Source organism: Schistocerca piceifrons, chromosome 1 (genome assembly GCF_021461385.2).
Source record: "Schistocerca piceifrons isolate TAMUIC-IGC-003096 chromosome 1, iqSchPice1.1, whole genome shotgun sequence".
Taxonomy (NCBI): Eukaryota; Metazoa; Arthropoda; class Insecta; order Orthoptera; family Acrididae; genus Schistocerca; species Schistocerca piceifrons.
In genome coordinates this window covers 899,656,819-899,670,502 of record NC_060138.1, presented here as the reverse complement: position 1 = coordinate 899,670,502, position 13,684 = coordinate 899,656,819, and the positions used below count along the sequence as shown (strand labels likewise).

The window sequence follows — 13,684 nt, the reverse complement described above, 5'->3', positions numbered from 1 at the left end:
GGCAGCCACAAGGAGGTACTACGAAAGGTTATACAGAGAGGCCATAGAGATTGTAAAACACCCCAGGAATTTCAACAGGAACGAGGAGGATGTTAAGCTGAATGACATCTGGATTGCAATGCTGAAGATGATGTGTACCAGTCATCTGCAATGGGGTGATAGAAACAGCAGACAACAGAAGTCAACAACAGCCAATTGTGCTCGCGCATTCAAAACGTGTAACATCACGCCACTGCAGAAGGACATAGAAGCAGAATTTTGTAGCAGTCAGTAGCAAGCCTGAGTGTGAATTGGGCATGATCCCTCTTGAAAATGTCATCCGCACATGTGGACAAAATGTTGGGTTTTAAGGTGAAATCCATTCAACCACAGCGTAATAGCTCAGAACATTTTATTAACTGTAACATTTCCAGCCATGAAAGTATACATTTTACAAGTTGTACCAGCTGTTGGCAGGACATTCCGACTCATGATTGATGAGACAGGCAATGTCTGTATTTGCTAATTGTCAGGTTGTGAGTGCCCAACACTTGGGATTCCATCTCAGAGGTCATGTAGGTACTGCACTTCTCATTTATTCTTCTGTCAGGGATATACCATGAGTACCAGGTATCAAGGGAAACCACTGCCATCAGAGTCAATTTGTGTGGCCAACAACTTGTTGATGATGGATTTCCCCTCACTCCTTCATTCTAATCATGATTTGATGTGCCACAGTTCAGCAAATTGGTTGTCAGTTTAATGCTGGATATCAAATACTGGTAAGCAGCCCTGCCATTCAGAACTACAACCACACTGTGAGGTTCAGATTGTGCTGTTCTTCATGACCACTAATGTCATAATGCATAGAAATTAACACGGGCACCGGAACACCACTGTAGGACACCAAAACGTGGAGAAAGGTTGCCCGAGTTGATAAGTCACCATAAATGTTGGTGTTTACCACCAGAAAGAAGCATTAAAAACTGCTTCAAGCTGTACACCACCAACTGTGCACTATTCAGGACCATGTTGAAGATCTCTTCATGCATGAGATGTGTACATAGTATGTAAGATAGATCCTGAATAGTCTATCATCATCTCTCCCCAGCAGATGAACTGTCTGTCCTGTCCTGAGCACCCCCCACCACCACCCTCCTCCCCATCTGCATGCCCCAATCTGCACACCTTCACTAAGCTACTCTCCCCTCGTTTGAGAGTATGAGATTGGTAAACATGGGGGGCCCGAACCTTTTCATACTACATTCCTATCTTTGCTCCAAGTCTTACCTTAGACTGTCATATATACCTGAATCTAAGCTGCACTTTTTTTCCAGTTTTCAGGATCCAAAAAACTGCCTGCAGCTTATAATCAAATGCAATGCAAATGGAAGTACTGAAAAATGGCACTAGGAGCACGAGCTGCCACAGGCATGCTTTGCAGGCACAAAGATAAATACTAGTGCCCAAACTGCTGCACTAGTAAAGGTATATAAAAAAAGTTGGAAGACAAAACTACTTTTTTTACTGTTGTATTGTAATATGTCATCCAACAAGGGAAACAGGAATTCAGTACTGCTCATCCTTGAATATAGCAGCCTTTCAGATATTTGTAGCAACAAAAATACACTTCTTTATGTAAATACCAACAGTGTGTAAGCCCTTAGGATTCTTGCATAAGTTGGTAAGCTGTGGCTCATTCTCACTCCACATATTGCATAGACGATTTTTGTGAAGTACTTGTGTTAGTGAGCCATAATGGAGTGCATTCATTACAGTGCTAAATTCGAGAAGGAAATTATTTCTTTTGCAGGAAAAAGTGTTAATCATGCTGCATGTTTGCTTAAAGCACCAGCAGAGGTCAGCTTAGTATCACAGTTTTTACAGCACTACTACTTCACTACAACTCTACTATAAAAAACCAATCAGCAAACCTGTGTTCGTGATTTACGTTAATATGGCTGAAGCTTCTTCAGTACATCTTTGACATTTTGCTATCAGCGACAAGTGATGGTTCCTATGAATTGGTAATCACGTACTCTCCTCAACGTAAGAATAATACGAATGTAAATGTTACACTATTTATTCTTCCATGTTAGCTGTTTTCTCATTTAAATCCTGCCCCGCTAATAAATGTGAGCAAGACAACGGCAAACACCAACTAATATACGTATATGTAATGTTTACATTCATATTATTCTTATGCCGTATAGCAATAGTGTCAGAAATGAAGCACAGTTACTGACTTTTGTAGTGATTTTTAACTCATCTATGACTATAACTTCTGTGCAGAGATGTTATGCCATTTTAAATGTTTTAAAGAATAAATTAATCTACAAAATAGCCTTGCTTAAGCTTGACTGCTAAGCTTACAAATCGAAACCAACTACTGTAGCTGTATCTTCATCCATTCCATCTAATTTGTATCTCATGTTAGAATGAACCAGCTTTGTTTCGATTTGAAGTGCGGCTGGGATTCATATATCCCCTCCTCCTCCTCCTCCTCATCCTCCTCTTCCTCCTCCTCCTTCTCCTCCTTCTTCTTCCTCCTTTTTCTTCCCTCACGTGCTCTCGAATTTTGAGTCTCATTTTTGGGTGAAGCATAGATTCAAGAGTGGCTTCGATTTGGGTAAATAAGGTAACCTGCTCCTCCCTTTGAGTGCCAAGCCAGTGATGGCACCTGTCCTCTGAGCATGCTTGAGCAACCACTGTTGGCTGCAACAATGAAATGTAGTGTCGTAGGAAATAGAGATTAGATTAGATTTTGTTTTCGTTCCATAGACCCAAAAAAATGAGATGATTCTCGTGGGTGTGGAACATGTCAGAAAGTATAACATAAAACATATGAATATAATACTTACTACCCTGATCATTTGTCAGGAAATTGTCGAAAAAGGTGAATACTATGCGGTTCACTGGAACAGCTAATATTCACAGAATTAACACGCTCTCAGAGATCTTTTGTTCAACCTTTCAGATTGCTGTTGGGGAGAAATAGTCCTTAGCAGGCAACCTCTGAGGAACTTGCTGCATCGTACTTGTTTAAGTCTTCCTGTGGGAAGTGGTTCTCTGCTTAGGTGGACAGTATAGATCCCTGACTGTTGGTAAAAACAACATGGCCCTCGGTCTAAAAAAAAAAAAAAAAAAAAAAAAAAAACATACCCAGCACAATGGGTGCACCTTAAGGGAGTAAAAATATCCAATATCATGATGCTTATATAAGTAGTTCTCCTGATCATGCTTCTTTTGGCGATGCTAAAAAAACACATCAGATGCTACAAAAGGTGTTTATGGTAATAAAATTGTTTGATGAAGTATCACCATTCTTTAAAGTAATGGTTTAGAGCGTGTGACTGGTGCACTTACTATTTGTACACTCCATGAGGACATGCAGTATGTTGGCTTAGTGGGGCTGTACAAATCGATACTACTCGACCATCATTGAAAGATTTCCCTTGCTCCCAACCGAGGCTGACTTCAACAGAAAGCACTTTTTTCAGCACATCAGCTGCTTTTGTATGTATGAAAGAAGACAAAATACGTGGAGTTAATGTCACATAGAACATAACTCAACACAGTGAATAATGGCAAAAACAATAGTATCCATGTACACTGTATTATAATCAGCGCTATGGTAGGTAGTGATGGAAAAAAGTGAATATCAATCCAAAATTGTAAACCATCTTGCGACCTTTGGCAGTTCTGCTATTCCCTTCAGCCATTGAGCTGTGTTTCATCCTGGAGTGCAGTTAATAAATTTCTTTAGTGACTAAGAAATGAGACTGTTCTCACAAAGACAAAATAACTTAATGAAAAAGTAAGAGCCGCATTCAACACTTAAATACAGTTAACATATTGTGTTGTGATGATGAAAATGATGCAGTAGAACTACATGAGGAATGGAAACAGCAGACAGAAGTATATGATGTAATGAAGAAGATTGCTGGCATGCTACAGAAAACTGCTGTGTTTGAATTAATTTTCCAATAGCTTTGAATTAATTTTCCAATAGCTTTGAATTAATTTTCCTATAGCTATGGCTAAATCCTGGAAGATTTACGTGGAGAATAAAATGAGCTCACGGCAAGAGTTCCTGTTCCACATACACCAATTACCTCAACAAAAGTATGGAAATAAATGAGAAGATTTCTGGGAAAGCATGAATGTCTCCACACATTACTACATAATAATATCTTAGTTTCCAGTCTGGTAGTTATAGTACAGACAGTGATCACACGCAAAATCCATATCACCAACTCAGCCACCCAAAGTCCAACATTCTGTCTGCACCTTGAAGCTGCAGGGATGAATGGGCTGAATTTTTGTTTTTGAACAGCACAGAGGTGTACTGCCATGCATTCATTATGTGAGATCTGCTATCAGCTCTTCAGCAGCCCATGATACCTCTTATTGGGGTAGACATGATTCATTATAGTGTCTTATATCATCTCAGCTTGTTGTTTTAAACAGAATTTGGGTTGATCCCACACTTTTTGCCACTGCCATCTATAGCACAGTAAGAAGTCCAGCCCAGGGCTCACTATTTGTGCATGATCTCTCAATTCTCTTTTCCTCATCCAGCCTCTTCTCGACAGTACATAAAGTTCCAATCGTGCACATCATCTTTTTAACTAACCTGAAATGCACATGAATTTTAAATTTCAGCAGCTCAGTTATATTTTAATAATAAATTGACAAGGCTGCCACATCTTGTGAGTTAAGTCAGATTAACAACCTGAAGTGCATTAACAAACAAGTCTGGGGAAATGACATTTCTAGACTCTTGCAGTTTTACAAGAAATTTTTTAGGTTCCAACTTTAATAAGTTTGCACTTTTTTTCCACCTTATATCCAGAACCACCACACTTAACAAGACAGCTCCTTCTCGTGGAGAGACATACTCTGGAGGTCTTGTCATTTCTGGTATTGTTAACATACAATAAAGTTACAAATCACTTTCAGAGCAGATATGTAGTAACTGGCACAAAAAAAAAAAAACATTTGTGATTCAACTGCAAGACTGCCTTGTGGGGTTAGAATTTGTAGACATTAAGATTATGAATCAGGTTTGGAACAGATGGCCACTATAGTTAACTGAAAGTCCCAATCTAATTTTAAAATGATAAAGTGCAAGAAACTTGACTACTTGTCATAATGTGTAGCTATGTCTTAAATGAACACAATGATTTAATTATTTGTATACTAATGGGTCAAAGCATGTGTATAATCTCAACTGATTTGCTATTCATCCTTTCAAGCTTCCAAAGTTCCCTATAACATGTATAGTGTATATGATGTGGAAATGTAAACTTCTCTAAAGACACTTGAGGGGATGAGAAATCACCCTATCAGGAAATTCTTCATCTGCTTAGAATCCTTCAGTGCTCTCCAGTTAATAGTGAAAAAGTACACAAGGATGGGAATGAGCGAGGATGTTAATGACAAACTCTTGCACATTCAGAACTAAGGGAAATAAATATGAATTTGACTTATTAACATATGTTTTAACATGCAGTTGAAGCTATGTAACGCCAAAATTTCAAATAATAGTTGTTTATCCAATTTTGTGAGCAACCAGCTATGCATTCTTTATTCTTTTTGTAATTTTAACCATTTTGATACTGGACCTTCATGTGTGTAAGGGCGCAGTGAAGATGACTTGATTATTTGTCCCCCACAAATACGGAGTTCAACTATGCTCTGTTCTCATAGTAATCTACTTTATTTGTGTGCTCATCATCATTTATAACACCTCTCTTGTGTCAGTATTAGCTTCTCAACATTGAAAGGAAATGCTGCAGAGTGATGTCAATCTTTGGTAGCATTAGAACAGCCAGTATTGATGTTTGTGGTGGGAAGGTCAGCTGTCACCGCATATCTGATTTAGAGCAGCAGCTTTCATCAGTCTCCCAATCGTTAACACAATTTTTCCAAAAAGCTGCTAATGTGTCCACAGAATGTCATCATAGTGAGACTGCTTGTGAATAATGAGCTTGTACATTCATTAAATTCATGTAGTTACATTTAGTGTGGGTGCTGATAACCATGTCATTGAAAAGCCTCAATAATAATAATAATAATTATTATTATAATAATAAATAACCACCACTGTCGTATCTCAAGTGTCCTTGCCATGAAGCATTGTGTTTTTACCGGGGTAAATGTAGGTACCATATGCCATGTGATATGTTTCTCTAACTCATTTGCTCAAGAGTATATCTCAGCTGTTTCATTGCTTATCATTTGAAATGTCATTGCTTGTTGCAGTATACATATATATTCCTTTTAGAGTATTTTCAAACAGTTTTTCACTTTCAGAGGTCGGCCATGGAGCATGTCTTCAACATTGGAGGCTGATAGCAAACCACGAGACATTCCGTACCTGGATAGTTATGCAAATGAACGATGGGAATGTGTCCTACACTACATGGTGGGATCACAACAACAGGAAGGGATTTCTGCTGATGCTGTGCGCATTCTTTTGCATGCTGGTCTGATGAAGAGGTATACTTACTCAGTAATAGTGCCTGCTCCATAAATTTTATAAGCATTTTTCTATTCACAGCTAAGTATCTCACAATAAAATAAACCATATACGAGGGCTATCCACAAAGTACATTACATTTTGGAATTAAAAATAAATAAAGTATTGGAAATTTTTTTATTATATACAGATGAAAGCCACACTTAAATACTACTTTTCTACATAGTTGCCATTTAAATTAAGGACTTATCGTAGCGATGGACGAGCTTGGAAATTCCTTCATCGTAAAATTCGGTCGCCTGCGCCTTCAACTACGTGGTTACCTCTTCTTGAAGCTGTGCGTCGTCATCAAAACGCTGCATAGTCAACCACTTCTTCATTGCTGGGAATAAGTGGAAGTCGCTCGGTGCCAGGTCGGGACTGTACAGCGGATGAGGAAACAACTCCCACTTAAAAGATTCGAGAACTTCACGAGTGGCATTTGCCGTGTGGGCCCGGGCGTTGTCGTGAATCAGCAAGATCTTTGAGCCCAACTTTCCCCTGCGCTTGTTTTGTATTGCTCTTCTGAGGTTGTGCAGAGTTTGGCAGTACCTTTGATCCACAAAAGTCACACCTTTTCTGTCCCAAAAGAGGTAACCACATGGTTGAAAGCGCAGGCAACCGAATTTTACAACGAAGGAATTTCCAAGCTCGTCCATCGCTACGATAAGTGCCTTAATTTAAGTGGCGACTATGTAGAAAAGTAGTATTTAAGTGTGGCTTTCATCTGTATATAATAAAAAAAATTTCCAATACTTTATTTATTTTTAATTCCAAAACGTAATGTACTTTGTGGCTAGCCCTCGTATTACATGAACAAACAAGAGTCCACCAAAGCACTGCGAAAGTTCATCTTTATAAATCAACGTACACTAACTGATTTGTGGGCTGTTGTTGAGCATAGTAAACCTGAGATAATGTTCAAATTAAGTAAAAGCCCAGTTGTGGGGCTAGCTATTTCAGGCGCAAATTTGCATGTTTAGACAGTTCAGTCTCCAAATTGCTGTGTGAGTGGGCATGGTGTCACAGTTTGTTTTTCTACTATAGATAGTACACTCACCTCCAGTGAATTCTTCTGCATTTTATGCCTGCACTGGCACACATAATGTTTTTGGGATTAAAAAAGAAAAAAGAAAAGCTACACTAATTGTGTCAGTAGGATACAAAATAAAGTCAAGTTCCAGGTCTGACTGACTACCAAATGAGCGAAAATCATCAATTCTGAAATATTGCCACTTTTGTCTGAGCTACCAAGGATAGGTCACCATGTGTGGGGTCGACTTTTTGAAACCATGTATACTGTGGTGTATGTTAGGTTTCTAGGTATCACACTGTGAAGTCATTAACCAAAGTGGGCCGTCATTAGTGAGTAGTCATCAAAAAAGGATTTTGTGTATTGCATGGCAGCATTATAATTCGCAGGTTTGTTCCAAGTGGCAGCATAGCGCAGTGGTTAAGATACATAACTGACAACTGGAAGATGGTGGATTTGAACCCTGTCACATACATTTTAAATCTTTGTTGATGTGACTTTCATCATTATTTTTGTTCTGTTAGTTGATTCAAATTTTTTATTTTTGCCAACAGTTCTTTTTTCTGTTTGGGCTCTTTTGCCCATGTGATTTCAATTATTTTTGTGTGTTGAATTCAATTTAATTTCTTCTACTTTCATCATTTTTTGTTTTTTATTTTTGTGTGCGGTGTTGCAATCAGTATTTCATTTTATGACATAATCTCTACTGCTTCAGTCACTTTCTCCTAATATTTAATTAGTGCAATGCGTTATGGCAGTATGCTTTCATCATCAGATGGATTCCAGTTACATGTACAGTACATTAATCTGAAGTGTGATTAGATGCATTTGTTGTGTGTGCCAGTGGTGATGTGTCTTGAAATATAATCCTGTATCCGATGGTATGTAGAAATACAGTCCTGTACAGAAAAACTCATACATACATAGGAATACATTACTATACAGAAAGATACAGACATATATGTCTTTCTGTACAAGACTGTAGTTAGACACACCACCTCGCTGGTACACACAACAAATGAACCTAATCACATGTCAGATTAATGTAAGGTACATGTAACTGGAATGCACCTGATGATGGCAGCACACTGCAAGAATATATCATGCTCAGTAAATGTTAGCAAAAAGTGACTGAAGCAGTAGAAATTATTTCATAAATTTACAACACAGTAGCAATCCTCAAAACATCCCATATAACATGGATAAATTTAAAACAGTATTTCTGTTTCTCATTTTACTTGAATTTCATTTTATCTATAATCCCACCTCTCGTTTAAAACTTCATCTGCATTATTTTTGTCCATAGTGCAGCAAGAATTCGTTTGTGTGTTTTCAGTTGCCTGAGACTGCAGTCGTGTGTGTGTGTGTGTGTGTGTGTGTGTGTGTGTGTGTGTTTGTTGTTATTGTCGTTGTTGATGAAGCCAAGTGGCCGAAAGCTTTAATTTAGTTGTGGAAGTCTTTTTGTTGTGCCTATCTGTGACTCAGCATTTCCACTATATGGTGAGTAGCAACTTTCCATCTCGTAATATTGTTACATTCCATCCTGGGTTTTCCATTGTTTAAGAATTTGTTTTAAATGTTTATGGCAATAATTTTTTGTAACTAATACACAACCAGTAGAGATACTGGTGTATAGTTTGCCTATTGTTTTTTGATCGATAGATAGGTGTTTTTGAACAATTCAGTATTACGACAGATAAACAAAAATAATTAAAATCACATGGACCAAGATTCCAAATGAAAAAGGAATGATAGGAGGAAAAGAGGAGAGGAAGTAAAACTATTTATATGATTATTAAAATGACACGGAAAATTATTAGCAATAAAATGTATTTGAACAAAGAAGATAGTAACTGTTCTCGAAAGAACATATACCATTGATGACCATGCAGCTTATCTAGAATAAATGATAATTAATTGCAACCCTCAGCTGCCGACATGTGTTGTTGATACACCTCGATGGGGACAGCTGAAAATGTGTGCCCCGACCGGGACTTGAACCCGGGATTTCCTGCTTACATGGCAGATGCTCTATCCATCTGAGCCACCGAGGACACAGACGAATAGTGCGACTGCAGGGACTTATCCCTTGCACACTTCCCGTGAGACCCACATTCTCAACTGTCCACAATCTACATACGTAATGTACCTAACAGATATTTGCCCATCCACTCATTACTCGCACACACTAAGGTGATGATTCCCGTAAGAGTTGGGGCAACCTGAGCGCATTCGCACAGACGAAGGTCAATGGCTGCGTAGCATTTAATTATATATATGAAGATAGTAACTGTTCTCGGAAGAACAGATACCATTGATGACTAATTATCATGTATTTGAACAAATTAATTCAGTTAAATTTAATGATTATTTCTGTTGTTGTGGTCTTCAGTCCTGAGACTGGTTTGATGCAGCTCTCCATGCTACTCTATCCTGTGCAAGCTTTTTCATCTCCCAGTACCTACTGCAACCTACATCCTTCTGAATCTGCTTAGTGTATTCATCTCTTGGTCTCCCTCTACGATTTTTACCCTCCACGCTGCCCTCCAATACTAAATTGGTGATCCCTTGATGCCTCAGAACATGTCCTACCAACCGATTCCTTCTTCTGGTCAAGTTGTGCCACAAACTTCTCTTCTCCCCAATCCTATTCAATACTTTCTCATTAGTTATGTGATCTACCCATCTAATCTTCAGCATTCTTCTGTAGCACCACATTTTGAAAGCTTCTATTCTCTTCTTGTCCAAACTATTTATTGTCCATGTTTCACTTCCATACATGGCTACACTCCATACAAATACTTTCAGAAATGACTTCCTGACACTTAAATCAATACTGGATGTTAACAAATATCTCTTCTTCAGAAACGCTTTCCTTGCCATTGCCAGCCTACATTTTATATCCTCTCTACTTCGACCATCATCAGTTATTTTGCTCCCCAAATAGCAAAACTCCTTTACTACTTAAAGTGCCTCATTTCCTAATTAATCTAATTCCCTCAGCATCACCCGACTTAATTAGACTACATTCCATTATCCTTGTTTTGCTTTTGTTGATGTTCATCTTATATCCTCCTTTCAAGACACTGTCCATTCCATTCAACTGTTCTTCCAAGTCCTTTGCTGTCTCTGACAGAATTACAATGTCATCGGCGAACCTCAAAGTTTTTATTTCTTCTCCACGAATTTTAATACCTACTCCGAATTTTTCTTTTGTTTCCTTTACTGCTTGCTCAATATACAGATTGAACAACATCGGGGAGAGGCTACAACCCTGTCTTACTCCCTTCCCAACCACTTCTTCCCTTTCATGTCCCTCGACTCTTATAACTGCCATCTGGTTTCTGTACAAATTGTAAATAGCCTTTCGCTCCCTGTATTTTACCCCTGCCACCTTTAGAATTTGAAAGAGAGTATTCCAGTCAACATTGTCAAAAGCTTTCTCTAAGTCTACAAATGCTAGAAACGTAGGTTTGCCTTTCCTTAATCTTTCTTCTAAGATAAGTCGTAAGGTCAGTATTGCCTCACGTTGCCTCACGTTATTTCTATAAAGATCTAAACATAAAAATTTGAAGCATTAAGCGAGGTTTGAACCCACCACCTCATGCCAGTCATGTACCTCAAACACAACACTCCGCCATCACTCGATCTGGTGCAACACACAAAATTCATTTTTCTTGATTACTCACAAACAAAAGCACACTTAGGTGAATGGCTTCAGAGTGTGATACCTGGGAACGTGACCTACACCACAATATAGATTGTTCCAACAAGTCAGTGCACCTCCTGGGGACTCGTGCTTGTAAGTCATTCAGTCTTACGGCACAGTCACTCACTAGCAGTCAGTTTAAGATTTTCGCCCTGATCTGGTACCGAAAATACACACACATTTCTTAATGGTTCCACTGCTCACTCTACGCTTTGCAAATGTTCAATCTGTACTTCGAAAATTCTTGGTTATGATAGCGCAGCACATCAGGTGAAATTTTGTATTTTTGAAATAGTCAGAGTTTACACAAAAAATGCGCAATTTACATAATTGTCATTTATGTTTGTCCTTAAAACATTTTAAGATACTCTACGGCATGCTAAGTTTCATGATTAGTTAGAATTAATAGACCCGTAAAGAGGTCAGTGTAACACATCTGATCCTCATAAGAACTAAGTAATGACTCCTTTCAATTCCCAGTCGCAGTCCTGCTCCCGGTTCTAAACTACCGAAAATCACTCTCTTCTGATAGGCGTAATCCCAATTTAACCAATCAGTCTTTGATATTGATCTGCACCACTTAATATTTTGTCACCTTGAACCAATCCAGTTCCAAGATTGCTTTTAACAAAATTTATAAGTAATATGTCTTAGAAAAAGCAGTAAAAACAGTTTAATGTGTTCTTTAAATATCTGAACTGTTGAATTGTGTTTTAAGATTCAACAGCAACTTAAACTGGCTTCTTTGTATTCTACAATTTCCGCTAGTATGTGACTCATGCAGGCAATACATAACCAGATTCTCACACTCTTGTATGCTCCATTACTTATAATTACAAAGAGTCCTATGTCAAGTACATGCCACATTTATTCAAGAAAGGGAACAAATGAAACTGGCTATGTATAACAGAAATAGTGTCAATAAAAAACAAAATTGTTATATGACATTAAGTTGTTTTCCACAAATTTGTTTTTGTATGTTATTGAAAGATTAGATATATTGTCAGTGTTCTTCATTGTCTTTTACCTAAAAGGTATTAACTCATCATGAAGTTACTTTATCATGACATTTCTAAATTTGTGTTTTATGTAATTTAGTGTATCTCAAAAAGTACCATACATATGAATCTGAAATTCTTAGTGTTGTTACAAATACCATTACGAACTGTTGTACAAATTGGTGTGGGACAATTGGTGTAAGGCAAAGGTTTAATTTAATTTGTGATAGTGAATGTAATGTTTCATTACTTGTACGGTAGTGAGACACCTCAATGAAAGCTGCTTGCTAACTCGCACAAGAACATCTGTTGCAGTTAAGCCATGACTCATTGCATGTATGAAACTTGCTTCCATCTAAATTTATATGGCCGATGTGCATCTCTACATCACACTAAATTACTCTACTCCCACATCCAAATCTTTAACCAATATAGTATATCAAGTAATGCCCTGAATGTTGCCCATTTTGATGGTATAGGGCTGCAGAAGTCAGTGGCAACTGATAGAGTTCAGGCAGCATAGATGATGTCAACAGAGAAGTTACTTCTGCCTCATTTAAGGAAGGCAAAAAAGAGAAAAGGGGGGGGGGGGGGGGGGGGGAGAGTTTTGTGCGAATCAGGGCCGCACCCATGTTCTCCACCAAAAATCGGGGAGAGTGAAGAGGTCTGAGTGGAGACTGTGACTCCACCACCTGTATGGTTTCATCCTTAAGTTGGCCCTCTATGGCTATACCTGGATTAGAATAATAAAGTTATTTACTGTTAATTGTTTACAGGACAGCTACCGTAGCAACAACCAGTCAGAAAACGATCCTGGTCACACCTTCCTTACTGTTCATCATTGTCGTATCGCTCTGCTATCTCAGCTGCCAATTGCCTTAGACAGTTGCCGACATAGATTGTACTCAGTAATGTAACAATTATTTCATTTTCACTGTTTCTCTCTGCAGTTAATGTAACAACTGTGTTTCATTTCTGTTGTTTACATTGTTTCTCTATGCATTTTGATTATTTTACATGACAGAAGCCATAAACTAGTAACAAAAATGAGCAGAAAGTGACTACACTATTGCCATCCTCCTAATCAAGTAATGTACAGCACATTAACTGGCAGCATGTGAGAGTATCCAATATGGAAACACCCACTGTAGCTGCCACACTGTTTTGTCTAAGCAGACAAACATGATGGGACAACATCACCCTCTCCCATGCTCAACTGTAGTTTTGATCAAGTTGCAGTTCTGACAGTCGTTGATATTATGGGGGGTTTAGCGTTGTGTGGACAGAGATGGAGGGGGTTGGAAATGTAGGCTGAGGCCAGAGATGATGGATTTGGTCCTACACCTGTGGGCAGAAATGGGGATGGGACCATGGATGTGCAGGTTTTGCCCAGGCCAGTCCAGTTGGTTCCTCTCTGTCTTGTGTCACAATCTGTCCTGACT

The 13,684-nt window shown here is 38.4% G+C and overlaps 1 protein-coding gene across 1 annotated transcript in view; it reads left to right on the top strand.

Moving 5' to 3' along the window:
* LOC124717003 (general transcription factor IIH subunit 4) overlaps window positions 1-13,684 on the top strand; it is a 128,056-nt gene that overhangs the window by 53,749 nt on the left and 60,623 nt on the right. Inside the window, exon 4 of the mRNA XM_047243633.1 lies at window positions 6,298-6,483. Coding sequence (XP_047099589.1) covers window positions 6,298-6,483 — 186 coding nt within the window. The remainder of the gene's footprint in view (window positions 1-6,297; window positions 6,484-13,684) is intronic.